We start from the raw sequence: 27,921 nt of genomic DNA, 5'->3' as shown, positions 1-27,921 counted from the left end.
ACAAACGCTGGCAGATTTCTTAAGACAGACATTCACTTTTTTTTTTTTTCTTTTAACTCAGATAACCCAGAAACATCAGCTCCATGAAGCTTCTTCGTATTTACTGGAGAAGAAGGGAGATATCCATGGTGCCTTTTTGGTTATGCTTGAGGTACAGTATGCTGAAATCCTGAATGTGTCATTTTTGCCATGCCAGCATGGCGCGACATGCCATCAGCATGATGGCCGAAGTTAAGGTTTGATGTCGTCATTACTTCTCAGTTTGTTTCCCACTAGAATCCACAGAAGCGTTTACTTTCCATCAAATAACATTATGTTCAGTAGTCTGCAGACTCAGCAGATCAGTGTATTTGTCTGGCATGTCTTCAAACATCTAGTAGATAATAGATGCTGAAATTTGTTTTTCTTAATCAAAAAATCACCTTTCAGCTCCAGTTTTCCATTCCATATTTGGAAAGAGATTTATGCTATGTTAGTCATACTGGGAAAGAAAATGAGGCCGAGCCTTTGTAACCATACCTTTTAAAAATGCTTCTATCAAGATTCTGCAAGTTTACTGTTCTGAGTTCTCTCTCTTGTTTCAGCGATTGCAGAGCAAGTTGCTGATGCTTACACAAGATGATGAAAGTAAGAGTTATCAAGTTAAACTCCATTTTCTATTAAAAAGAGATAAACACAAAAAATGTAAAGTGCATAAGCCTGATACTTGGCATAATGAGATCCTTTTTCAGGTTTCTGGGTTTTGCAGTGACATTTTTAAAATTTATATTCACATGGCTGTGGTAGTTATTCTGATGACACTTCCTTACTCTTTTACTCTGATCTTGCTGGAGATCTAGAACAAACTGTGATGGAAGGGGTTCTTTTGTGTGTGCAGTCAGCTGCCCTGTTAGCTTTTTTGATTGTGACTGGTACTCTTCCTGGCTTACCAGCCACATTTCCTATGTTAGAATCCATTCAAACTCATTACTGAGCTTTAGCAGGCATTATATATGAACAGTGATGAGAGGCATCTGGAAGTAGCTTTTTTTGAGGCAAACCTCTCAGAGCAGTAAGAATTCTGCCTACAGAAAATGAGTATATGCACAGGTGCGTTGTTCACTAGCCCAGGGACTCATGAGCACCTAATTAAATGCAGTGCCTATATTTGCTGCTTAACTGTATCCTAAACTGCAGCTAAGATCTTCCTTATTTGATTATGTAAAATGTTTTATGTGCCTATTTACGGTGCTATTCAGGAAAAGTGCCAAAAATCAGGACCTGTCTTTATAATTTAGTTGCTCACTGCAGTGAACAGAATTTAGATGAACAGAATGATTTTATTTTGCAGAATGATTGGAAGTTAACATATCTAATACTTTTTATAATTGCAATTTGGTTTTTCCCCCAAAACTTAGGCTCAGCTGAACTCCCCATGCTAGAAAATATTGAAAATACCTTAATGAAAACAATTGCCCTTTGCCAGAGAAATTCACACAATTTAGACCAGCAACAGCGAGAGGTAAGATAGTAAGAAAATGTATCACTAAAATCAACAGACCTCTGCATTTCCTGAAACTTTCCCTTCATGTCCTTCTTCCTTTCCCCGTCTATTGTATGCTGATATGTCTCAAGCAGACATTGTTTTCCTCTGCATTGTGGTGTTCTTGCAGTGGTTCAGGTTTTAGGCCCATGAGAGAGAAATCCTCACTTGTAAGGAAGTGCAAAAAATAACATGGATATCAGCAGTGGAGAAGCAGATGAGGCAACTTCCTTTCCCCTGCTTTCAGCTCCAGTTGCAATTTTGGCTTGACTGTCAGTCAAATACTAAAGAAGGCGTAGTAAACTTCGAGCCAACTTTATGGCGGTACAGAGCTGATGCTGCTGTCGCTGTGGCTGCAGAATGTTGTGGTTCTAAATATGTTCACAAATCCTGAATTTAATGTTGGGGTGGAGACAATACAGCTTGCTTGAGCTCTTGCAGGAGGAACTGGGTTTGCCTGTTTCCTTGTACTGAGGTTGCATTTCCATTTTGCTAACATCAGTGACACAGAAGGCACCTTCACTCCTAAGATTTTGTGTAACTCGTGTAACTGAACTCAAAACCGAGAATGTCGTTCCCATGTTTTAAGAGGTGGCATGTCTGGAAGTCAGGAATTCTGTAACGTCTTCCGAGCACTGTCCAGCGTATGAGGTGACCTGCTGGGTTTCTTCTCTTAAATGATTTTGCTGTGCAGCAGATGGCTGCTGTGTTTCATTGAAGAGGTGGCTGTGTGCACACCCTGAGTGCCTATGGCCCGCCTGCCGAATTGGACAGACCTGAGTCAGTTTGCTCTCACTCTGGGTCCTGTTCCACCTGCTGGAACTGCTTTGGTGATGCCTGAGTAAGGTTTGACTCTGGTCACCAAAGGAAGGACCTGCTTCCCCAGTACAATCCTATGTGAATTTTCACAGCTCCTGTATTTCATCTGGAGGATTTAGATGCCTCTCTCCAGCTGGGATCCATTTACTGTGCTACCCGTTATGTAAGCAGTCTCTACACCAGAGAGCTTGCATCTCATGTAGAGAAGTAGTTGGGGAGTGAATGAATTAAATTAGATTGTTGTCATAATCCCAGTAAAAAAACAGGTGAGAATGGAGAAGAGGGAGCAAAAGGAACCAAGGGTCTTCTCTGCTCAGACCCCAGTCAGATAGTGTCTTGGTCTAAGATATGAGCGATCTAGACTGAAAACAGATCCCCAAGGGCTTTGCTTTTTTTTTTTTTTTAACATGTTTCAGTTCTGTTCCACTGCAGTCATGAGAAACGTAGTTCTGTTCTTCAGAAACTGGAAGTGAGTCTTTGAAAATGGACTCTGACATTGGTCATAGTTCATTTTTAGTACTGCCGTGTTCTTACTGGTTTTTTTTCCTTGCATTCAATTATTTCAGGCCCTCTGGTTTCCCCTGCTGGAGGCTATGATGTCCCCACAGAAATTATCTGGTTCTTCACAGTGTCGATACTCCGAATGTAAGTATTTTGGCTTTTGTGACTGGAAATATTAATCAAAATCTTGTGTACTGTCTCTTCTCTACTGAATGAATAGAAGAAAACCGGTTTTGACTCAGTTCGTTAATGTTCTGCTCCTGCGGTAGATCCGAACTGCGGAGGCTGTAGCGCTGAGCTCAGGTGGGTGTTCGGTAGGCTGCAGCTGTCAGTCAGGCAAGGGGCTTCCATTGAGCATGGTCTCTTTGAAAAAGCCAAGGTGCACAGCGTGTGCAAAGGCTTTCTGGGTTGTAAGTAGGTTGCAGTCTGCACTTCGGGAACTTGAAGTGATAATACACTGTCGTCTTCCATGCCTAGCCTTTTTGTGTGCTTAGCCCTGCACCTATTGTATATTATATATCACTAGAACTCAAACACACCTGCTAAATTCTCTACTCCAGTTCTAGTACCCTGAATCTGTTGTGGGTGTCAGCAGCACATCTTGAAAAGACTCCCTTTATGGGAGACTTAAGACTAGTTAAAAAGGGGCTTAGATACTGTGGTCTTGGGGCAGAATAATGTCTTTTGGTCCGTTCCAGCCCTGTGCTCCACAGTGATTGTAGTTGTGCATGGTTAAGGATCACAGTGTATTACAAGTAAGTGTGGTGACTATCATTCCATCCATCCTCACTCTGTATATTTCCTTCCACTGTTAGCTATAGCTGGACTCCTGGGGATGGTCTTGCAGAGATCAGTAACCCAAAACTAAAAATTGGCCCCCTCTTCCCTCGATTCATCTTTTCCTCTAAATTCAGAACGTCCCCTAGATTATCCGTTTTTGGGAGCTAATGCCTGCAGAAAAGTAATCATCTGAAGTGATACCAGCAACAATGACGGGATAATACATTTGGATCCTGCATAATTGTTTTGTTTTCATTCCTAATGTGCATGCTTCCCAGACTGCTCTAACTGGCTAATTATCCCCACAAAGAAGCTGAAGCGCTGGGTCCATGCATATCTGAATATTGGCTCTTTCTCTGGGAAATTTGGGATCTAGTAACAGGTGTCATGAAAAGGTTAATGCTAGGGACTTTTAGAGTCTATAATGTGGACAAGGCACCCAAATTGGTTTTTGGTAACGGTAGAAAAAGTGAATGACAATGCCGCGAAGTTAGTCTCAAAATATGAACATTTGCTGTAGGTAGGGTGTGGGAGGGGAATGGAGAGGCATCGTGATATCAAACTTTTAAATATACTTTCTGATACAAAAAGCTGTGTGTTAGTGCAAAATGGGCAGAAGAAAAAAATAAAAGCAGTTTTCAAACTAGAAAACATGAACTGAAATAAAACTCTTGGTGTGTAAGACCAATCTCTCTTTATTCCTTGAATCCTAATAAATTGCTGGTGGATTTTATGTTTGATATTTCAGCTTTGAAGAGTTTGACGATGCAAGTGCTGAACAACATGGCTTCATTTATCGCTCTTCCTTCAATCCTGCAGAGAATTCTACAAGTGAGTTTCTGAAAAGCAGCAGCTTTTACCAAGCTGTGCCACTCCATTATTGGGAAAAGCAGTTTTCAGGTCATTGCAGATCAAATTGGCTAATTGTCTGGTTCAAAGTACTTCAGTAAAAGTTCAGTTGGTGAGATGTAAGTTAGAAAAGCTGATAGAATGGTCTGGGAAACTTGAAGACGCTTCAGAAGGCATAGACCTGTGATAAGTTAGTGGAGGTAATTTCTGCAAACCAAGTAGGGTATTATCTCAAAGGCTGCAATTACTTAGAACCGAAACTGAGAAGTTTTAGGGCAAAGCCACCGTGAACTTCTCAAAACTTGGAACTAGATTTGTTGAAAGCCATTTAGCTAAAGCTCTGGGGTGGACAGTTGTGAAAACACTAAAGGAAAGTTTGTAGGCTTTGAAGAAAGAGATCTGGGCCATTTTGACTGACAGTGCAACGTATTATGTTCAAGATGTTTGTGAGTGAGCAGCAAATGTTGTAGAAGAGCTGATTTCAAAACAGGATCTTGGGTTGAGTGATCACAAGAGGATATGATTTGTTAATTTGCAAAATAGACAAAAGATGAGGTTGGGATTTAATAGCAAACCTTTAGAAATGCAGGAAATGAATTAGAAAAATTGTCTGCATTGCAGAGTGGAATGATTGAAGGGTTGAGAAAGTGTTGAATTACTCTTCAGTGTTTCTATTCCAGATGAGAGATGAAAATGTAGAAAAGGGCTTACAGGCTTCCCAGGGTGAACATGCACCTCTAGCAACCTATTAGTTTGATCTTAATATTATGCATAATCTTGGATTTTGGAAAAAAACATAATTAAAGACAGTGATAGGTGTTGTAAAAGAGTGGATAGAAAGCATGATCAAATGAAATGTGGTTTTATCAAAGGTAGAAAGTGTCAGGCAAACTTAATGGCTCTTCAATAACTTATTTCATCTGGTTTTAACTGGGGCATTAGAAATAGCTTCCTATTGGGCTTCGTTTGATGTTTAAAGTGGGCAGGAACTGATACAGCAGCTGCGAATGAATGAGCGGGGGGGTTGACAGGGAGGTTTTCCCAGGTTATGTTGAGAATTACCAGAATGGGGTGAGAGGCACACCAGCCACCACTGTGAAGATAACGCAGCTGGGAGGTATTATGGTGTGGAGGGAGACCTTGTTCTCCCTTGGGATGAATAGAGATTCTTGGTTGCAGTCTTCGGAGATTCCATGCTATTTCTGTTCTTACAGACTCTTTTAGTAGAAATAGAGAAAAACCCTTTTCTAGAGGCTGGCATTTGTGGCCTGGAGGCAGCAGATGAGTGAAGTGTATTTGTCAGTTGTACAGGGAAGTGCTTTGTGTGATGGCACTATTACGTTGCAGAGGCTAACGGGGTGCTTGCAGTGCATCAGATGGAGGACTTCTACTAGGGACAGAAATGTGCAAGGCATTATTTAAAGAAGCATGTGCAACTCTGGTCACTGGATTTGAAGGCAGAGGAAAATTGTTCCTGTTCATTCCATTTCCCTGGTCAGCCTTACAAATTCAGTCTGTAGAGATTTCAAAAGGCAGATGGTTTTGTACAACTAGAGCAAAAAATGGGGAGAGATGATGACTTCTTAAAATGCATTCAGAGAGGATGGAACTCCAGGTAAAGAACATTGATATCAGAACTTCATAAAATAGGAGTAGTAATTGGTACCTTGTAGCTCAGAAACAGGTGTAGAGAAAATAGGGTTGCAAAACTCATTAGAGGATTCTGCAGAAGGGACGGTGGTATTTATTTACAGGATTTCTAAATAAGTTGACTTTGCCTCTTAACACTCATTCTTTCATAGGTTTCATTCACTCACTCTCACATATTTGCTAATGCCACAGATGTATGGGAATGAGTGATCTGACCTGGATCATTTGTGGGCACTAGAGAGGGCGTCAGCCCCTCACTGCATCGCTGGGGTTCCTCTGACTGATGATGACAACTTAGGTTTGGACAGCTTAGGTATGTCCTTTAGAAGTTGCTGGCTGTTACAAGGTGGGTTTTGCCTCTGAATCTCACTTAAGCTTCCGTGAGTCATAGGCCAGATTGCTGCACGTTTGGGTTCCTTGTTTGGAACTTTGGGTTGAAATACATATCTGTAGTCTGTTCTCCTGTTGGGCTAACAGAAAAATGGTCTGTGATATTCTGCACACTTGCCATCCTTCTCACGTTAGGACATGGAGTTTTCCACGGATAACTTGTTCTGTGATGGGCGCTTATCAGTCTGCTGCCTTCCTTGCTTGACACCCTCCTCAGCTTTGCAGCTGGGAGCAGTGTCCTTTGTTACCAAGTCATTTAACACTTTGTTCTTGTGCTTAAAACCATGCATTTCCATTCGTACTGCCTTCACACCAGCCTTTATTTCTGGGTATCTGGGCTTGCATTGCTCTAGGTCAGTCTTGGTTGTGTGTTTGTAGCTGTGTTGTATTAAACTATTGCTTCAGGGCTTGTACCAGGTGCCTGTGGAAGGTTTTCTTTGGGTTTTATTTTGGTGCATAGCTTGGCCCTTGCAAGAACGTTGCTTTGAATTCAGCTGGGAAGATGATGATGGAAATGTCTGACTGTGTGGCCATGTCTTTGAGTGCCCAGCTCAGATGTTCAGGGGTCCTGAACCCTTGCCATGTTTGGGGTCAGGAGGCTTCCCCGTGTTAGACAGCAGGGACCACCAGAGTTTTTCCCTCCCTTTGTAGTGTGACCTGTCATCTGCTCCCTTGGATTACCTGGGAATGCCATTTAAGTGCCCTGTGGCGAAGAATCACAACATGGCATGCATACATCGTATTTCCCCAGAACCTCTGTCTCAACAGCTCTTTCTCGGCAAGAAAGATCTCTATTTTTTTAGCCCTGGGCAGGTATTCCTTTTGCAGAGCTCTGTAGTCGCTCTTTGAAGCCATATAAAATTCTAAACCCTGGTGCCAAACTTTTGCCTCCAAGCAGTATGTGGGGCCTCGTTCAAAATGTTAATGACGTGCCGCTCTAATTGTGACCATAAGTAAATTCTTAAACCAACTCCTCTGGGCCCTGGAGAACTACAGCCTTTCCCAAGCCCTCCAAATATTTCTGTGAAACCCAGAATTATAAGCAGTGTTTGTCTAAAAATGCCCTCAAAACCTGTTCCAACAGAGGTCAAGTCTTGGTGGGAGAGCGTAGATGCACTGGAGCTGCAGGTCTGGAAGGTAGAACAGCTGCCCAGGAATTAACTGGGGGATTTTTTTTGTAAGGTGGATGACAGCGATAAACGGAGGTAGATTATCTTGTCTTTTCTGAAAAGGAATTAGAGTATTCCAATTTTAGTGGACTGTTTTTCTTCCTCGTCTGGGCTTAACTGCTTACAGATGACACCTTATGCAAATGTTAACTTTGCAACCAAAATGCTTTGCTAAAGGGCACCTTGCAGAGGGCTGTGCCCAGGCTCCACAGCTTTCACAGAAAATAGGTAGGCTCCTGGCATCTGCCTATTACAGCATATTGATTCAACTCTATATAATTGAAGTCATATGAAATAACAATTGATATATTTATGTTCTTGCTCATCCTCAATGATGCTGTAAATAGGAAGTCTGAAATAACCGTGTTGAGGGGTACTAGAAGAACTCTCTTGAGCATGAAGAAAAATTCCATGTCATTAAGGATGTAAGTACTGTCTGAAGAGGGCTGAAAGGTTGCATGTTAATTCCCTTACAAAGCTATAATCCTTCATTAAATATTTTGTAAGTAGATGCAGCTGATGCCTCCTACAAAATGGAGAACTGGAGAAGCCAGAAATTTAAAATCTACCTGTAGGAACCCCAAACTGAGGAAGGGAGGAATCTTTGAAAACTGTTCCAGAGTGGAAGCAGAAAGATGCAAAAAGCCTTTGCTTGAATTTTTTCCATCCCTGCCTGGTTTTTTTTCTTTCCAGTCCTGAAGGTCAACACTGGGATTAGTTTTATGTACAATAGTTGCTCCACCCCCTTGCAGATGGGACAAGCCACAAGTGAATGCGTTTTCTGAGTTCATAGTGCATTTATTCACACAGTTCTGCAAGCGCTGTTAGCAAAGAACGTGCTATTTACTGGACCTGGGAAGAAATTAGAAATGGAGGAGACAGAACTGGCTGAAAGGCTGCATGAGCACCTTTGGCTTGCGTCTGGATACCTGCCAGCTTTTCCAGATGTTGGTAGAGGCACTGGGCAATGAGTTTGGCTTTGGCTTACCATGCTAAGCGTTGCCATGTCCCCAGGGAAATACCAGCCTGGAAACAGTAGCTGTGATCTGTTCCTGGCAAGGTGCAGCTGACTTATTAGTGTGCCATCCCATACAGTATATTTGGAGCATGCATAAATTCCAAACTGAGACAAATTTTATAAGGTGGAATTACTGAAGCATATTCCTCCGTAAAAGTAATTGATCCCGCAAGGCTCTTGTGACTGAAGATTTTTTTTTGGGGGGGGGTGAAACAGCACATTGGAAGAAAGCATTATAACTTCCTGTGGAAAAGTGAAATTACAGCTCTGGCTTTCATGCTCAGGGCAGGTAGATGGCCCAGCCCAGGCGTGTGAAGCACTGGCTGATGGCTGCCGGCAGGAAACGTGCATCAGCTGCACTGCTTGCACGTGGCTGCCAGGCTCGGTACAAGGCTTTGCTAGACCATATGCCTCCTCTTCGGAGAAGGGTCCACTCTCTTCCTACCTGTTGTTTAGAGATAATCAAGTGCAACTTCAGAAAAAATGAGCAACCGAAAGTTGGCTATCAGACTCACGTTCCTCCTCTGCAAAGCTGTAGGTGGCTTTTCTATTCTTCTCTCTTCTTCGTATCTCCCCTTGCTCCTCTGCCTCTGTTCAGAGAAGAAACAAGTTGCTTTGAACACCTTTACACACAGCTTGGGAAGTTTGAGTTGCTATATGTAAGTTGGTTGCATCTGTATAGTTTGTGAGTTACCTGGTTGAGTTTCCTTTGCCATATTCTTGAGTGCTTTAAAAGGAGAGTATCTGGTGGATACAAAAATAACTTTCTCTATGTTATGGATCACGTTCATGCTGCGTTCAAAGTCCTGAGTTCCCTGTTGCCCTCCATAATTTATATGGTGACTCAGTGTAGTGTACTTTCTATGCTGTTGCTTCTAAATTATGCATGGAGAAAGAAAACTTAAGTGTTGTTTGAGGCTGTACTGTTCACCTAGCAAAAAAGTAGCCTCTGCAGCATGATGAGCTCTTCCGTATATTCCAGATCTACAGCTGGTTTTGACTCAAGTGCTATTACTCAGTGCTGTTTTTATTTAGGCTTGAACGTTGGCGTTTCTGCCTGTCATACTTCTTCCTGAAGACTGTTGTTCAAAAATTGCCTGATGTGCATTCTATAGCTGTTCTGGTGATCTCTCTGGGTGTCTTGCAACGTAACCTCCATGCTGCTTCAGTTGTCTTTGTCAACTTGCTTTTTCACTCTTTATTCTTCTTTCTCTCCCTCACTTTCAGTCCCAGCATGGAATCAGCCTTGCTCCTACTCTTTCTTACTCATCTCATCCAGAGCCTGTTCATCCAGCTATTTCTGTTCCTGTTTCCACCATCTCCATCATTTTTCTACTCTCTAGGTTAGTTTCCTTTTCACGTCTCGCCAGTCTATTTTTGCCAGTGTCTTGCCTATTCTACCAGTCAGCTTTTCTCAGCTTCCCCCAGTATCCTTCCACCACCTCCCAGCAGGTCAAATGTTTTTTTTCCCAGGTCCAGTTCATTGACTGTCTGTCAGCTCTGGGGGTTTGTGTGTTACACAAAGGTGAATTCCCCTGATCCTCGTCTGAGGTGTTCCCGAATAGACTTGTGCTGATTGCAGGCACGTCCGTGCCTTGCTGGTGCCCACTTGGCGTGGGGAGGGCACAGCCTTGTGCTTCTGCACGTCAGACTGTCCGGGCCACCGGGAGAGAATGAGCCTGTGCTGCACAGTGTGGGTCACACCACTGCAGTAGCCAGTAGTAGATCCTACTGCTGACTGAACTCTTCCTTGCTACCCGTTTACGTTAGACAGCTGAATCCCGGTTGGATAGGCAACAGCTTGCAGAACATCTTCTAGTGAAATACCGTGGCGTTGTCGTGCTGCTGCTGCAAAGATGCGTAGGAGGAAGCTGTGCTCCTGGCACACGCATGTTGGAAGTGGTGCCCTGGTGCATTTTGGCAGGGAAAGGCACCTCTGCAACTGCGTGGAGAGACCTCTCTGGGTCAGTTCTGCCCAGGCTGCCCTAGTGCTGGTGGCTGCGAGGAGCTGTTGGCAAGTTGTCACCGTGCCGGTGGTTGGGCAGAGGTATTTCCTGGCATGGTCCAGCGCGCCTGTGAGCAGGAGCCTGGTCTCTTGTGCAGCAGGCCTGGCGGGAGGGAAGGATGCTGCAGAAGTCTCTCCCCTCTTCCAGTGCTTTACCCATTTGCCTGTTTGAGGGGCTGTGCACTGTCACAGAGAGCAGCTCCCAGAGGGCTCCTTGCTAAGCTCACCCCAGCACGGGGGGGTGCACACTAGACCAGGGTTCTTGCCCTGCACTTGAGTGGTGCTTCAGAGGGCGCTGGGGTGGGTGTGGGGGAGAAGGGGGTGTTTGGTTTGGAGCCAGCCGAAGGAAGCTGGTTGAGATGCACCAACGCGATGAGTTGTACCACAACCCTTTGCTTGTGCTGCTGGGACATGGAAATGAAGCCGCTCAGGGCATGTAGAAATCATCCCTGCAGCAACAGAATTGCCCCAGGCCCCTGCTCCCTAGATGATGTTCGTCATCGGGGATGTGACATCAGGCTTGCCCGGGACTCCTGCGTACTGCGCAGGGTTGCTCAGGACTCCTGCATACTGCTGTGCAACCGCACGGCCCGCTGGATCTGGCCGCTTTCAACCTGCGGCTGAGGGGGTGTGGAATGAACTTGGGGGTGACCTGTGGATGCTCAGAGACTGAGTGAATTGTCCTCTGACCTGGGCAGCAGCACCCTGGCAGGATGGGGCCTGGAGCCCTGCAGGCAGCCCTGGAGCTGGCTGCCAGCAGACACCCATAGCGGTCAGTGTCAATCCGGAGTCGGAACTTCTGTTTGCAATGCCAATCTGGAAGAAAAAAAAATAATAATTTAAAAAAAGCAAGCCAGAATGGTCATACCTTGTGGTTCAGCTGCAGTTTTAATTTCTTCATACAGGATCCAGTTTATGGAAAAGGGAAACTTGGAGAAATTCAAGGACTTGTTCTGGGAATGCTGGACACTTTTAACTATGAACAGGTAAGTTGCACGCGTTTCTGTTCTGCCCACTGGTGTATACACGGACTGCTTTTATAGCTGTCTTGCCTACTACTCTCTCTCGTTTGCCATTTCTCCCTGCAGGGCAAAGTAAATGGGCATGCAAGGGATTTATATTTTTGTGACTGGGGGAGGGGAATGAATCTGTATTGCTCACAGACAGATTGCAAGTGAAGGGCCTGACAGGTACGTGGTGAACACCTCTGTAGTTCAGTTTTATGTTAAATGTGCTGGAAGGATAAACATCTGCTTTTTCTCCAACTCATCCTGCAGTTTGAGATTCAAAGGCACAAAACCTGTATGTTTTAAATAAGCTTTTTAAATTAGGCTGTTTTGCCTCTTCCCAGTGGTAATGCTGCACTTCCTTTGTCACCTGATGAGATTGCACCTTTATCTCACTCCTGCCTTGCCCTGTCCAGTCTCACATCCCAGGCAGTCTCCAAACTTAAAAAACTCTTTTTTTTTCCCCCAAACTGAATGCACAGTCTTCCTCCAAACTCACCCTCCCTTGTTCTGCCTACCACATGGCTGGCACTACCGTTATAGCCACTGCTCAGGCCTCCGTGCAGCAGCAGCCAATTTAAAAATAAAACGGGGAGCAGCTTAACTGTAGAGGGTTGAACATAAAGAGCCGTTATCTCTGTTTAGTTCTTGATAAAGGTCTGCTCTGAGCAGCACAGCTCCTCTGTCATTGCCTGGCAGTTGTCTGGTACAGACAGCATCCACATCTGGACTAGGCCAGATGTGAACCACTGGTGCAGGCTCTGCAGCCTTTTGTGAGTTGGTGCTACAGAGCAACTTTTGTGAGTTGGACCAGAGCACCTACGCCTGATAGCTGTTGTTGCTGAAAGAAGCACCGATGGCTAAAAACTAAGGGTATTTTGCTTTTGGCTCTTCAGCAATGGAAATCTCAGTTGGGAAGAACTAGCTAATAAGATGTTTGGGGTTTTTTTTTGTATTTTAATTGTGATAGTGCATTTGGGCTTTGATTTTTATGAGTATGTTTCTCCTAAAATGGGGCATGTAAGCAGTAGATTACCAGATAGAGAGGGGGGGAAAAGGGAGGTCTGGTATGGAAGATAACCAAAATGAGCCTACTGTGTCTCTCTTAATGCTCTTTGGCAAAAATCAATAAAGGGTTTATCTACTTAAGAGTGAAAAGGTATTGCCTCCATTAACATGCGATGAAAGGATAAGTATTTTGAGGGCAGTGGCTAGAAAACATATAAAGAGAAGCAATTTTGTTGGGTTGATTTTGCTCTTAGTAATCTGCTAAGCTGCTTGTTATGAAGAATTGATCAGAATGGAGTTTGCGGTCTGGAGATGACAAGATGACCCAGTTATTTTGTATATTGTCTTCCACACAGACCCTTCTAGAGACAACTACAAATCTTTTAAACCATGATCTCCACTGGTCCCTGTGTCACCTAAGAGCTTCTGTCACTAGAGGGCTTACCCCAAAGCAGGATTACTGCTGCATTTGTCTACAGCAGTACAAAAGAAGGCAAGAAACTGCTGATGAAATCATTGTTTTCAGGTAAAGTTAAGAGGTATGGTCACAGCTGGGATCATGTTACTAGTTTTAAAAGGGGGGGGGGGGAAAGGCGGGGGGGGGAAAGCTACTGGTCTTTGACTTGCACAAATAATCATATGTATTCCTGTGAGCATGTACCCCTGCTCCCTTGCATTGTAAAGGGGCTGGCTAATCAACTCCATCAGAGCCAGCCTTCTTCGCATGCAGCCAGCTCTGTCTCTGCTGGAAAGAATTGCCTTACGCTTCTGTGAGAGCTGTTCAGTAAGCTGTCAGCTTATCTGTCATCTCTCCCAGCAGTGCAGTTTGTGCAATTACAGCACCCTGGGTTCATTCACCGGTATTTGTACATCTCGGATCTACTGCAGCCCTGACTGCGCACTCTGGCACCTCCAATATTCCTCTCTGTGACCAGGTGGCTGTAAAATAAGACAAAATTATTATTACCTTATTATTACGATCTGTAGCTGTTCAGTAAATGGGCATCTGCTGTTCTTCTTGCAAGTCTAGAAGTACTACAAGAGGGTGTGGAGGTACAAAGGGAGCGTGTACACTGCCGCTCTGTCTTTATGGAGAAGCAGCCTTGTTTTCCGCTGACCAGCAATTTCCCCTCCGATGCATAGAGCTGTCAGGCTGTGTTACCCTGCTCTCTCACACCTAGCAGAACTCTTCTCTTCACAGCTGTGGCCACTTGTACCATTCGCTGTGTCTGCTGAGTAAAGAGTGTGGGACAGTAACCAAAGGCCTGATGAGGTGGATGTGCTATAAATGCAACTCGAGTAACAAGGCAGGAAAACTGAGCGAGAACTTCTTGGAGCTAAAAAAAGGAAGTGGAACAGCCTTGGCACAGGTAAGGTTTGTGAGGTGGTTTCTCTTCAGGTAACCTTCAAGTGGTGCTTACAGACTTCATGCCTTTGTGCTCTTTGCTTCCAGACAAGCCCATGATCGGTAACTGTCAAACAGTATCAGCAGCTAACTAGTCACGGTTATGAACGTCATCTTGTTTTGGCATGGGTATAAAGAGCTGTGAAGGTAATGGTGATGTTCATCTAGAAGGTCTGGGAGGTGCTAGCCAGCGTGAGGGTGAGCTGCGTCCTTGCAGCTGGTTGTCTGCTGGGTGAATCCGCTGCTCTGTCTTGTTTGTGAGAGCCTGGGACGGGCCGTTGGGGACAGTTCCTTTCAAACTAGTTTTAGGTGTGTTTTTATACAAAAATTGTATTAAAAGCTGGTGTTTTCCTTGTGGCTGGATCATGGAGCCTCCGTTCTACCTTCTTAACAGATAACCTGGCTCTGGGTAAAAGACTTGGAGTTGATTTGCCTGGCTGAATGCTTGCACAATGTTTTAAGAATGCAAATGCATGTAAACAAGATCAATGCGGCTGGATTTGGGTGAGAGAACAGATAATTTGTGTTTATTGTCAGTATTTGTGTGCAGGAAGTTTCACCATCTGTAATTCAAACAGAAGTCCAGCATCAATATGGGTACTTCTGCCTTCTCTCTGGCGTGGTACTATGGACCGTAAGCACAAATGGCAAGGCAGCTTGTTAGGATGTCTTCCAGGGATATTCGCTGTGGGGAGCTGAACTCTGCTGCCCTGTGTTCCAGCAAAGGTGGTCACTGATGAGGGTTTGCTCCTAAATGCTTCAAGGCACCTTGTGCATTTGTCACCACGCAGATGTATGCAAAGCAACGTTTTTCCCCTTCTGAAACCAAAGTAATTCAATCCTGGAGTACGTTTTTATGAGTAGTACTTTAGTTTTCTTCTAGCAGATTATTTCAATTTCTGCCAAATCAGTTCTGATCAAAAGATAGCTAACAGCATTAGTCAACTTCCATCAGCTTCTGTATGAACAAAAAAAGAAGCTTCCTGCTTGAAGGGAGACTTGGGGGAAAAGTAATGTGAGGAATGTATGGAGCACAATGCAATCTTTGCGGTCAAAGTGTGTTAGTTTCTTATATGGTGACAGAAAGAAAAGCTTTCCCAGGAGACCGTAAATAGACTGTGGTTCAAACAGTCTGCTCACAAATGCTCGTCATTTTGTGTACCACCGTGCCACGGTGAAGTGTGGATGCTGGCCCTGAAGTCGGGCAGGTTCAGCAGCCCCGTGTCTCACCCTCTGCACTCCTGCTCCAAGGGAATGTCTGCAAATGGGAGCGACAGACCTGCTTTATCTTTAAAAGCTAAAGGCAAAATTAACTACTGGAACTACATTTATCGTTATAAAGTGCCTGACACCTTACACCAGTGCCTTTATAACTTGGTTATCTCTGGATTTCTCACGGGCTAGTCAGTCAGAGAGCCCCTGTGTCTCCCCGTTAACACCAGTCTGGATGTACCCCATGGAAGAATGGGAATGATCGCTCCAGACAAAGAGGGAAGATCGGGGCAGGGAGAAGGTGATGCTTCCCTTTATTTAACGGATCTGTTCATCAGAGTAAAGGGCTGGCTGGGACGAGGTGTGGAGAGACTGGGGGGGGGAAGGAGAGGGGTTACAGCATGGATCATCTAGCGCTAGCTGGGAAATGTCCATGCCAGGCCATCTGAGAGTGCTGGATCTTCCCTGCTGGCTCTCCTGTACTCCAGGCAGGGGAGCCCATCGCTTCCCGCTCCGGCTCCTCAGAGCCCCAGCACTGCTTCCAGCCCCCCACCTCCTCCTCCTGGTGTCCCAGATCCTCTCCAAGTTTGTGATGTTCCTCCTGTATTTAAATTACAATATTTAACTGTTGTACTCATATTTGATTAAACTGTTGCGCAGTCAGATCTTTAAAAAGCTGAATATATTTAGACTTGGCAAAAGACTGTAAAATCTCTAGCTTCTCCAGGAAGTTTGTTTGCTTAACAATTGCCGCTCGGTAGCGTTAATTAACCCTGTGAGGTAAGGATTAACCTGGCCAGGCACTAGTCTGAGTTACAGAACAGATGTTTTGTACTGGGGGAAGTGTTGGGGATGGGCACAGCGGCGGGGATGGACACCCACCCATGTTGCTGGCTCCAGGGAGCCGGAGCAGAAGGGCGAGGCGGGTTCCCTGGAGCACAGACGCACTTGCCGGAGGCAGGCTGGTGCACGCCACGTGGCAGGGTTTGCTCTTGCGCAGCCTGAAACGAATGTCAGCAGAGAATTAAGCCTGAGAACAGCCAAGCTGCCCCTGCTTGTTTTGACGTGGGGCTGGTCCGTGCAGAGCTGAGGCCTGTTGGAAAGGGGCGCTTGCTGCAGTGGCCTGGTGGGCGACGCGTGGGGCTGGAGAGAGGGCGTGCGGGCAAGCGAAGGGGCTGCAGGGCAGGGGAGACTTGCAGGGCTCCCCTCTAAGGCCGAACCGCACACGCGTGTTCCCAAGGGGCCTTCTGGGCCTGGCTCCAAGGCAGCAGCCATCACTGGCCTCTGGTGCCACCCCAGGCGCAGAAGGGATTTATTTCTGTTTGTTACAGGGATTGTTCAGCCGTGTGGTGCTGCGGTTTTCTGCTGAAGGGCTTCTCTGCCAACCCTCTCAACTCCGCTGACACCACCGGACCCAGAGGCCTGTGTTTGTTGGGCTGCTCTTGCTTTCAGAGTTGGTGCTTCTGCAAACAATGCACAGGACATCCCTGACGCATTGGGTGTCCGGCCCTGCCTTCCCTAGACAGCCGAGAGCCAACCCCGAAGCTTCTGGGACATTCTGCACGTAGATCCGTGGGGAGGGTATTTCTTTGCAACCATTTTGCAGACCCTGAAAGCTTAGTCTGTCTCTTGGCACAATCTGATGTGGTTTGTTCGGTTTTGGTTTTTTTTTTTTTTTTTTTCTTTCGCATAGTGAAATCTACAGTTTCGGTATTTATTTTCTTAGCAAGCCTTGAATTAGGAATGGATTCGTACTGAGAAATGCCACTGAGCATCTGGAGTGCATTTCATAGTACCAATTCTGCTCTGCTGAAACAAAGACTGTCAGTTTGAATTTTGCGATGTTGTTGAGATCTATATGTGAAACGACAGCCCAACAGACAGTGTTTTCCCTGTCCCTGCTTTGCATGCACGACTTCTGTAGCAAATGCCTTGAAACTGGGGGAGGTGGAGAGATGCCACGAGCCAGCACTGAACAGTTAGTGAATCTGATGATAGCACTTACTTAAATGGAGTCTTGCTGTGACGAGGACTCGAGACATTCTGCCCCAGCAAAGGGGAACAGCGAGAGAAGGGCAAAAAGGCTTTTCCTCTGCTTTTGCTATCAAAAGTTTGTGCTTTCTGTGTTATCCCCTAAACCTTGATGTCTTCCCAAGGGTAATCTTCTGGGTCTAAACCGATCATCTTTCTTGTCCTCCTTACCTTCTATCGTACTATAAATGAGTGTTAAAAGAAATGGAAGCTTGTGTGTTTGTGGTGGGTTTTTAATCCGATTTAAAACTTGCAGTGCTTTCTTGTGTTGTGGTGCTTGAAGTTAACTGAGGCATATTAGGTGGAAGCACAGGAGCTGGGCTTCTGCCTAAATACGTAAGTGAAATACTCCTTATATCTTAGTCACTGATCTCCAAAACTAATTTGCCTCGTTTCAGTGAGCTGGTTTGTGTTTTCCATTTACTCTGCCAGCCTACATACTAGGGATTGGGGAGAGGAACCACAGTCATGGCTCTTGGGCTATAAGCCCTGCAGAAAATGCCATGAACCCCTAAGCTGACGTGCTCTGGTTATTCCATGTTTGAGAATGTGCCTGAGTTCTAAGGGCACTGTTGTTAGAGCTGTCCAGATGGCAAACATGTTTTATTCAGGAGTTTAATCCTGTCAAGTCACGCCAGGACGGACAATGAATGTGATCCGTAGTTAATCCAGTTTGCCAGACCCTACCTTTGAGCTCTGTGTTGCAGCCTGCCACCAGCATCCCTCTTTGCGGCAGCCTTCCATCCGGCCCGAAGCTTCATGACCCACTCCCACCTGTGAGGTGTTGGTACCACAGCGTATCACTTAACTGAGATGTTAGATGTCCCTCTGCAGCATACCTCTGTGCTTTCTGTTGGGTAAGAATGAAGGTTTAGGGCATATTTTTTTAATTATTTTTTTTACCAGCACTTATTTGAGAGCTAGGCAAATGTTACCTGAGCTCCGTCGGTCAGCAGACAGAGCCAGTTTTACTGTTTTCAGTGTAATGGTGATCATCAGTTATCTTGACTCTCAGCAATATCAAAATTATCCAAGGGCTGTATAACTTTGAAAATATCCAGGCGTGATTCCCCACCCCCCCCCCGCCGCCCCCCCAAATGGCACCAAGCAGATAATTAGCAGTTTATACAGTTACAAGATTGTGTATTCTCCTCCATAGAGAATATTCATTCCCACATACGTGTTAACAGAGAATATGCCCAGTCCTGTAGCTTTGGAGCTGGCTTCTGTGGTACATTCCTTAACTTCTTCAACAATGCGTAGGAAATCCATGTGAGGAAGGAACTAGAGACACTTTGTACCATTGGCTTCTTATCAACAGAACATCTGTGTTTTAAAATTTCTTGTAATGTATTGGAAACAGAAGTGATTCAGTAAGAAGAAAACAGTGTGGGAGTCTTAACTAGCAGGTAGAGGAGGACTGGTACCAAAGCTAACACTGAAAATAAAATACAAATTTTAAGAGGGTAATTTCAAAACCCTAATTACCCTTTAACAGATTTTCAATCAAAATTGACTGTTTTCTTGGACTTTTCATACTGCGGGGGAGGGTTAGTTTGTTTTGTTGAGTTGTTGGTTTGGAGTTTTTTGGTGGGTAGTGGGTTTTTTTGGTTGGCTTGTTTTTCTGTTTGCTTGCTTTGTGGGTCTTTTTAAAGACCATCACTGGATTGTGATTGTTTCCCATGGCCTTCCCATACAGCAATCTGTAGCCTGGCATAAGTTTCCTTGTAGTGCCTACAGCCCGAAGGCTTGCTCTCTGGGACCTGTGAGAGGCTAAGATGGAGCAGACAGCTGACTTGCAAGCTGCCTAAAGTGAAGACCAGTGAGAGTGGCTGCCCTGCGCTCTTAGGCTCGCCTGGGGGAGCGTTGTGTCCTGGTTAAGAGAAAAGATGGCAAAATTTCAGTGGGTAGTCTTTGCTTTACTTTACATCTCAATTTCAAAGGAACTGTTCCCACGGTTTGATGAAAATTTCCTCCGTTTTAATAAAACATTTCATATCTAGGAGGATCTGTAGAACAGACTCATTTAAATATAGTGACAGATGCTGGGCTGTTGCAACCTGTTGATATTCCCACAAACTCCATCAGTCCCTGTTGCCAAGTTATGTGTAGTTTAGCACAGCGCTTGACAGCTCTGTATCTGTTCTCCGAGGAACCGGCGCTGCTCGTTGCATATGCCGTTGCTGTGAAATTGCAAGCTTTCGGTCGGTCGTCACAGATCTGCCTTGCAAGCGTGTGACTCCCCATCTGCTGGGAGAAGCCGCTTTTCCAGGCCTGGTGCAGGCTGGAGAGCCGGTTTGGTGCACTGCGCTGCCGGGAACCTCTGCCTGTGGTGCTGGGCTTGCAGCTGCTGCTGGAGGGGGTGACGGCTGCTCCCCTCCGCGGTTGGTACTCGTTCCAAGCTGAGAAACAACAGAAAGGCCCAAGGGTTAAAAGGGGTGCAGGTGCCTTCGTTCTTCTGATGCTCCTCTGAAGGGAGGGAGCAAAATAACTAGCGGCCGTGGTGGGGAGGGTGTGAGAGGGAATTACGGCTGGTTCAGTGGGGGTTGCTGTAGCCAAGGGTGTCACTGGCTGTTCTGGAGGGCTGTTTTCAGAAATGCAGGTGGCAGGTGAGCATCTCTCGATCTGTTGTAAATCCCTGAAATGGAAAGCTGCGGTTTCCATGTCCCACCTCCCTCCCCATTCCTTTTACCCTCGTGTTACACAATGAAAACTGTATGTTTTGTTTCTATGTGAATTGAACATAGACAGGCTTGGGCAGCTGCAGCTGAGCTCCCAGGACCAGAGCTGTTCCTAAGCACGGTATAAACTTCCCTCTTAAATAGCAGCAACAGATTGTGGCGCGGGTGTTGGGAGCTACAAAGGGACAGGCAGCAGAGTCGTCATCCACTTGGGTTTTCTGTAAGGTTTGGGGTGGCATTATTAATAAGTAGGACTTCTTCCTCCTTCTACATTTCTTCTTCTTCCCTTTCTCTTCCCGATCTGCTGGCATCGGGAGAGCACTGCACCTCTTGAATCTTCTGTGGTTGGCTCTTTGTGGGATGGCGTGTAGCAGCTTCTTAGCCCATGTTTAGAAAATGAATTCTTTGCCTTCACACGTGACACTTCTGTCCTCTTGGATTCAGGCACTGAACTGAGATCAACCTGAGCACAGGCCTGTTGTGCATCATCTTTACGTAATGTTTAATCCATGTGCTGCCATGCCTCCTTTGAAGCCTGCTACATTATAAACAAATACCTGCTGGGCCGTAGTGTCCATGAGGGTACGTGGGTTTTGTGTTCATCTAATTAATCCTGAACAGAGTTACTGCTCCTTTGGCTGAAGGCGTCAGTGGAAGTCCAAGGGAATATTCCAACCATGCCTGGTGTAAGCACGAGCTGCTAACAGAGCAGCTAGCAGAGGGAGGATGGAGGTGTGCCAGCGTGTTTCCAGGTATTTAAAACAGGGAGTCCTCCCTCCTCTCTCCTTAGTCACTGCAGTGTCTCACCCCGCAGCAGCAGCAGTCTGTGAGCACAAATAAGCCTGTCCTCTCCCCTGCCTTGAGTGCGGGGTTTGCTCCTCAGGTTCAGCTAAGTTCAGCTGGAGGAGAGAGACCTCTGCCTTCCCTGGTCTGCTCCCAAGGCCAGCGGCACGGGGCCGAGCGCCAACCTGTGTGACAGGTTGCCTCTGCCGCGGCCGCGCTGAGGGAGGGCTGCGGTGGGCTTCGGGGAGTCACTGCTGCTGTTTGCCTGCCGCTCCAGCCTCGGTGGTACCGGAGGCTGCCGCATCCAAGCGGGAGCAGGCAGGGCCTGGCCCGCTGCCAGGGGTTTTGCTCCGGAGCGCACCAGCGGAGGTAAGTGCTGAAACGCTGCGGAGGCTGGTCTGGAAGCAGCGTGTTCTGCTGCCGTAGCGCAGCTGCAGTGGCTCTGGGACTTCCTCCCAGCAGAGGTTTGCCCACTTGCCGCATCGCCCGGAGTGACTTGCAAGATTGTTTCCAGCACTGCAGCGAGCGGCCAGTCTGCATCTGTCCCGTACCAGTGGTGCAATACCCTGCAGTAGCTCTGCAGAGGTCTGCAGCAGCGCGATTTTCTTGTACAAGGGATGTCCTGAGGTTTTTCTGAAGTTCGTTAACAATTTTGTAATCTTAGTGCCATTCTAGTGACTTTGGGTCAGAGCAGCTGCCTGCCTTGCTTTCTTTTCAGTTGATTGTTCCTGGGAGTATTATGAAAACAGCAGGTCCTTATCCTGCAGAAGACAAGTAGATTCACGTAGTTTTACATTAATTGACTCAGCACTTATCAAAAAACTGAATTTGGGTAGTTTTTTGTAAGGCTGCTTGAGCCATGGTGAAGTAAGTGTCGGGCTGCATGGGAGGAATGGCAGAAGGTGGACTTGGTGTCCAGTGCCTGTGGATTCAGCTCTGTAACTGAGGGCGGTGGGTGTTGCTCTTGTTCCTGGGAGTCGTGACACCTTCCTCAGGACTTCTGGCTGCGCCCAGCCTGTGCTACGGAGCAGGCCCCAGCGTAATGGGGTGCTCCGATGCACGAATTGTTCTACTTTTTGTGGAAGGTGTGGCTCTGAGGCAGTATTTAGATGGATCTCTTGGCATGACTATTAATGGTGCCCTGCTTACAACTGCTGTGTGATCTACTTTGCTTAGCTGATGATGGATTTTGTAGCTGCTAAATTAAAGATAATTGCAGGCTTAGGAGGGCTGTGTGGTGACTACCAGAGGGGGGTGGAATATGTGCAAGCGAAATGTGCAACGGAGATTAGCATTATAGTGGTGGGATCTGTGAGAACTGTAAGCCAAAAAGGAACCTTTCTCCTTGCTGGCCCAGACCCTCAAGGGGGTAAATTGCATCTCCCGTGTTCCGGGTCTGGCCCGAGGCCTTCTCGAAGGGGCGTAAGCATTTGGCTGGAGACAGCTCGGAGGTGCCAGACCGCTTCGTCCCGATCCAGAGCAGGAGCTGCCTGGCCCTGCGGTAGCGCGGGAGGCAAGAGCAGTGTTGCGGGGTCAGCAAGCGAGCCGAGTGGGTGCCACTAACGCCCGAGTGCTGATGCTGGACTCTCAGAGACTCCCTGTAGCTCTTGAATGAAAACATGCCTTTAGTGACACGGTTAAAAAAGGAAAAGGCCTGACAGGAGTTGTTTCCATGGCAACAGAAAGACTTGCCTGCAATATTTCAGCTCATCAGCCTGGAGAACGGTCTGATTGATGGTTCCATACGCGTGGTAGAAAGATAGCAGAAGAGGGGAGACCAATTATATTGCATTTTCCTTGTCCTTGGATGCCTGTGGCCACAGCAGCTGTGGAGGGCAGGTTTTCCTTGGGTTTTGTTGTTTGGTTTTTTTTTCCAAGTGAGAGTGACCTGCGTGTCCCTTGGAAGCGCCTGTACAACCTGCCAGCTGCAGATACGGGACCCTGTCACAGGCTCTCTAGTCCAAAGCCCGTGTGTGCAGGGAACATAGACATTTGGCTCCTTGATTGATGATTAGCAAATAGTTATTTACAATATAAATAATATCTTGGGGGGAGAATTAGTGAGTTTGAGCACGTGCTTCCAGCATAAGCAATCTGCACTGGGGGCATTCCTTTCCTCTCAGACTGTCTGATGAACATCTCAAAAAGCAAGATGCACATGGCTTCAGGTAACGGAATGATTAAGGCTTCAGGAAACCCATAGTGGGTTCAGTGCACCTTCCCCCAGAGCACTCCTGACAGCTCTGAGCCGTCCCCGGGCTGCTCACGTGCTGAAGGGTTGGCTGCAAAGATTCCACCCTGGCTCTGCCTTGCTCAGAGCCCAGCAGGAAGGGGAGTGTGTGATGGAGGAGCTGCCAGAAGAGAGGGACAGGTAAAGGTGCTGTGGGAGACCACGAGAAGACAAACTTGAGGATCTGAGTAAAGCATTCCCTGGTCAAGGGTTTTGCTGAGGTCTGGGGACAACTTGGCTCTCGGCTGGAACAGACGGCCCTGCCAGCGCAGGGTGCTGGGCTGCTGCTGGGAGGGAGCGTGGTGTCACCCAGGGAAGCCAAGGCTGGTGCCAGCGCGGGTTCTCTGCACGGTGACGTTCTCTGTCCCTCCAGTGTTTGTGCTCCAGGTTTCACCTGCAGTAACCTTCTCTCAAGGCAGCTCACTTTGTTGATTTTCACTGCACAGCTGCCAGCAGGGTTTCCCTTTTTCTTGGGTAGTGATTAAAAATTGAGTCAAGGACTAAGAAAGTGTGATCTCTGGCATAATGTCGTTCCCTCTGCCCCAGACCTTCCCCACTATTGGGCAGAGCTGCCCAGGAGGAGCCTTGCTGAGAGCCCCGCAGCTCTGTGGGGTGCAGGAGGCTTGCCTGGGGCCGTGAGCCAGAGCTGTACCGCAGGCTGCAGCCCCCCCGGGCAGCAGCAGCAGCACCTTAAACCCGGCTGGCAGCGCACCCCAGCTTGGGATGGCTGCAGGCTCAGGGTAACTATCGGGACGCGCTCTCTAGGGTGTTCGCTGAGTCTTGCTGGCTTTTGTGTCGAGCTGATGGGGAGCAATTCCAAGAGCAGCTCGGGAGCCAGGGTGCTGTGCCCCACACAGCACCGTGTCGCTGTGGCATGCACTTATCCCCCCAGACAGGACCGGGAGTTCATCTTCACAGAGCTTTCGAACACGCTCTTTCAGCACGCCATAAAGCATGAGGAGTACAAAGCCGGCTGAGCATCGCGCTGCTGGGAGGAGCCCGTAGTGCCGAGGCACACGCCTGTGCTTGGCCCGGGATGCTCCCGACTCTTGGTGACCCTGCCCGGCTCGGGAGGAGCAGTGAGTGCCCCCTCTGCCTTCGTGGGGCCGGGAGCTCACCCTTAATTCCAGCTGATCGCACTCCTTGAAGGGAGCGATCCCAGTAAATCGTGTTGAGCTTGGTCCCTTGCCAAACAGAGTTTGAAGTAAATGTGACTTCAGTCGGTACCCGCTGGTGGGACTGTAGCGTTTATTTGAGAATGAACATTGAATGTTCCTTTAAAAATAGATCCCCAGAGACAACAGATGCCAGATTGCTGCTCATGGGGGAGCCTGTTCTCCCTGGCTCCTGTTGTAGTTTCTTGATGATGCTTTTGCTTTGGAATATGAGCAGAAACATTCAAAATAGAAACATTGTGATGTGATAAAATGGAACAAACCTGCAAGGATCTGTGATGCTCCGTCATCTCTCCCTGGGATATGTAAATGATGCCTTTTAAAACAGTTTGAGGATGTGTGCAGCCCTCCCTGCGTTAATGCTCTTGATGCAGGCTGTAGTCCCTCTGCAGTTCTGTTTGCCCTCGCCTGCAGCTCTGCAACTGCCCTGGCACTGCCGGGCTGACACTTACCCCTGTACCCAGCAAACGCTGCTGCTGCTGGGCAGTACCACGATGTCTGTTGTGTCCAGTTTCTTGGGGACTGATGTGTGAGTCACCTTGCCCCCCCCGCCCTGTTTTTCACCCCTCATTTCTTAGCTTTTAGTCTGTAGCATCCTACTAGGGGGAAAAAATGGACCTTAGGAGAGATACCATTAGTAGATAATAGTCATTGGCACAGCAATCATTCTCCATTATAGGCACGCACAGTCTGTGCCCGACGGCAGCGTGCTGCAGCCCGCGCTGTCGGCACCCGGCAGGGAGGCTGAGCGGGGCCAGGGGAGGCTGCTGAGAGATGATGAGAAAGGACCGGGGGAGCTGTGCTGCCTGGGGAAGAGCCCAGGGGAGGCTGCTTCTCCGCAGAGACCCATTGCTTGTCTTCCCAGCTGGCTGCGGGCGAGATTTCCCATCCCTTTTCTTTCTCCTTTTGCCTCTCCTTTTTCTCTCCACCACCCCACCCCCACCTCCCCCAAGATAAGTTCATACTGTTAGCCTGTCTGCCATTAGCTACAGCTCCCAACAGTGTCACTGTGGACGTAAGGGTACCCCTGTCCTTTGTGCAACAACAGTTTTTTTGGTTGTTTTTTCCAAAATTAAGGTGCACACAGTGGCCTCAAGCCTGAGGAAAGATGGCTAAAAACCCCCATGAACCAGCTGTATGCTGGCTGCTCCAGGAGCAGGGATGAATTTCGGTGGATGTGAATTTAACATCTTGCCGAGTGGTGTTTCCATAACTTTCTCACTCTCTTTATCAGACAAGTTCAGAGTCTCTGTTGGATCCTCAGCAAATCCAGGCTTTTGATCAACTCTGCCGACTCAACCGAGGAACTTCCAGAGTACGTACCGCCCATTTTCCTTTTGGTTTTGAATTGGTGAAGGGTACGTTGCATGTTGGCAAGCCAGGTGTTAGCACTGGCAGCGTTGGCTTTGGCTTTTCTCTTGGGTTTCGTTTAGTGCTGGCAGTTTACCGTGCACAGAGCTGGCTGTTCCACATCACAAGGCAGCCACGCTGCCTCTGGCAGAGCCGGGGAATTCTGCTGGCAGCGAGACCACGGAAATGCCTCTGGCTTTGGGGCTGGGCCCGAGAGAAGTGTCCATGGTGTGAGGTTTCTCATGTTCTTTTTAGATTTGCAAATAACCTCCCCTCCAGACACTGTGTGGCACTGGGGGCTCCCTCCTCCCACCCCGTGTTGGCCCAAGAGGAGCAGCTCCCTCTGTCCCTTGCATTTTCCTTGTGCCTCCTGCCTGTTTTGGCTGCAGTTGTTGGCTCTTTCTGAGATTAGGTTGTTTCAAAGTTACAGCATCAAAAAAACAAAGACACATGGAAAGTTGTTTAGTCCAGGACTGTTGTCCTGCACTGAGCTCTACAGGGTCACTACATACCATATACACCCTTTTCTTTACGTGTGTTAAGGTTTTTCTAATTGCTGCAGGACAAAGGTGAGCCCCTCACGAGCACTTTGTCGTTCTGCACCTCGCACGCGTGCTTGCAGTGTGCCGGACGGTGATCTCTCTGGGTTTTCTCTTGCAGCTGGCACTCCTGACGGAGCTGTCTCGTGGCCATGGCAGTGAAAAGCATGGGCTGCTCAGCATTTCCCACGGGGACCCGGCCACCAGCAGTGTCTTCCAGAACGAGAACTTCCAGCTCCATCTGGCCCCCCCTCCGCTGCCTGAGGACTAGTGCTCCTGCCTCCAGCCCCGCTGTGGCAAGGCCACCGCTGGTTTCAGGTCTTGGTGGTGGGACGCCTTTCCGTCACCACGCTGGACTTTCCCCTCCCTCCGCTGCCCTCCCCAGAACCCTCCGTGCCATGTGAGCCTTGCTGGGCTCTGGGGGGTTTGTAGCAGCGGGCGAACTCCCAGCTCTGCTGCTGCCTCTCGCTACACCGGGGCAGCTGTGGGGCAGCTGGGCTGGAAGCTGCGGACTCTGGGAGCAAACCCCAGTGTGCTGGAGCACCGCACAGCACTGGGTACCTGCACTGGCGCAGAGGCTCACAGACAGCAGTGGTAACTTGGCCAAAAAACCGAGTCAGCTCCACTCTGCTGGAGGAGTGTGGCATGTCCCGTGCCCCGAGCCAGGGTTTCAGGGTGCTGTGCGTGGGCACCGTACCCCGGCTCTAATTGCAGTACTAGTGCCAGCAGGCAGCAGCCGTGGGGGCTGATGGCATGGGGCGGGCAGACCTGGAAAAGGTTGAACAATGCAAAACCCGATGCCTGTGTGAGCAAACTCACCTGCACAGCGCGTGTTCCTACAGACTTCATTAAAAAGGCCCTTGGCTGAACTTCCCTGCCTGAGCTGTGTGCGGGGTGCTGGCGCGGGGTGCTGCCAGCTGCCACTCGGCGCTGGTGGGGAGCCATGCATCTCGCCACTGCACATGCAGCACAGACCTCTCTGGTACTGGGGGGGCAGAGGGGGCGTGCTGGCTGTGAAAGGGGGCTGCAGAGGGGACAGCATCGGTGTGGTGGGTGCTGGCGGTCAGAAAGGTTTGTCTCTACTAAGCTCCCCCCATCTTCCGCAGCACCGCCCTGCGCAGTGTTCCCTGCCCGGCAGCACCGTGGCTGCTCCGCTCCCACAGCTGTGACCCAGTGGCGTTTCTGTACTGTCACCTTGGGCTTCTGAAACACGCTCTGGATCCTGCCCTGACAATGGGTGTTATTGGCCTGGTGATCGTTATCTCGCCTCTTCCCACCGTTCATTGTCACTAGCACTTGGGTGTTTCGGGGTCCCATACCCACAGCAGCAGGCGCGTTGCTCTCCACGCACACAGAGCTGACGCAGAGGTGGCTGCCAGTCCGTGCAGAGCTGAGGGGCAGGGGCAGGAACACAAAGCTGTTGTGCAGAGCCCACCCCCCTGGGGCGCAGCGCCAGCCCCGCGTGGCCCGGGGCCGCTGTGCCCGGTGTGCCCGCCGCCTTCCCACCAGCGCTCACAGCTACGGAGCCGTGCCCCAGGCTGATGCTTCCAGCCTGCAGCCACACGTGAACCTGGCCAGAGGCGAGGCCAGGGGCTACGGCCCGCTGAACTCTGCCAGGCGTCAGCCTGGGCTCACAGCTCTGTCCCCGCTGCCCTGCCCCCCGGCTGGGGCAGCTCTTTTTGCAGGCGGGTGAGAACTGGGCCCTGAGGCTGCCCACCAGCCCCAGTACTAACCGGGGCCCAAACCCAGCTGGGGCTGGGCCTGGTGTGCTCCACCTGGTTATTACATGCCTCTGCC

The 27,921-nt window shown here is 48.2% G+C and overlaps 1 protein-coding gene across 2 annotated transcripts in view; it reads left to right on the top strand.

Moving 5' to 3' along the window:
* Positions 1-26,993, top strand: part of VPS8 (VPS8 subunit of CORVET complex) — an 84,709-nt gene extending 57,716 nt beyond the window's left edge. For both annotated transcript variants that reach the window (XM_040613712.1, XM_040613713.1), the window contains 10 exons: positions 62-151; positions 585-627; positions 1,398-1,501; positions 2,908-2,986; positions 4,371-4,453; positions 11,609-11,689; positions 13,075-13,244; positions 13,920-14,088; positions 25,470-25,550; positions 26,246-26,993. In XM_040613712.1, coding sequence (XP_040469646.1) covers positions 62-151; positions 585-627; positions 1,398-1,501; positions 2,908-2,986; positions 4,371-4,453; positions 11,609-11,689; positions 13,075-13,244; positions 13,920-14,088; positions 25,470-25,550; positions 26,246-26,395 — 1,050 coding nt within the window. In that variant the 3' untranslated portion in view covers positions 26,396-26,993. The remainder of the gene's footprint in view (positions 1-61; positions 152-584; positions 628-1,397; positions 1,502-2,907; positions 2,987-4,370; positions 4,454-11,608; positions 11,690-13,074; positions 13,245-13,919; positions 14,089-25,469; positions 25,551-26,245) is intronic.
* The last annotated feature ends 928 nt before the right edge of the window (positions 26,994-27,921 follow it).

Source organism: Falco naumanni, chromosome 13 (assembly GCF_017639655.2).
Source record: "Falco naumanni isolate bFalNau1 chromosome 13, bFalNau1.pat, whole genome shotgun sequence".
Lineage (NCBI taxonomy): Eukaryota > Metazoa > Chordata > Aves > Falconiformes > Falconidae > Falco > Falco naumanni.
This window is presented reverse-complemented; position numbering and strand designations above follow the sequence as displayed.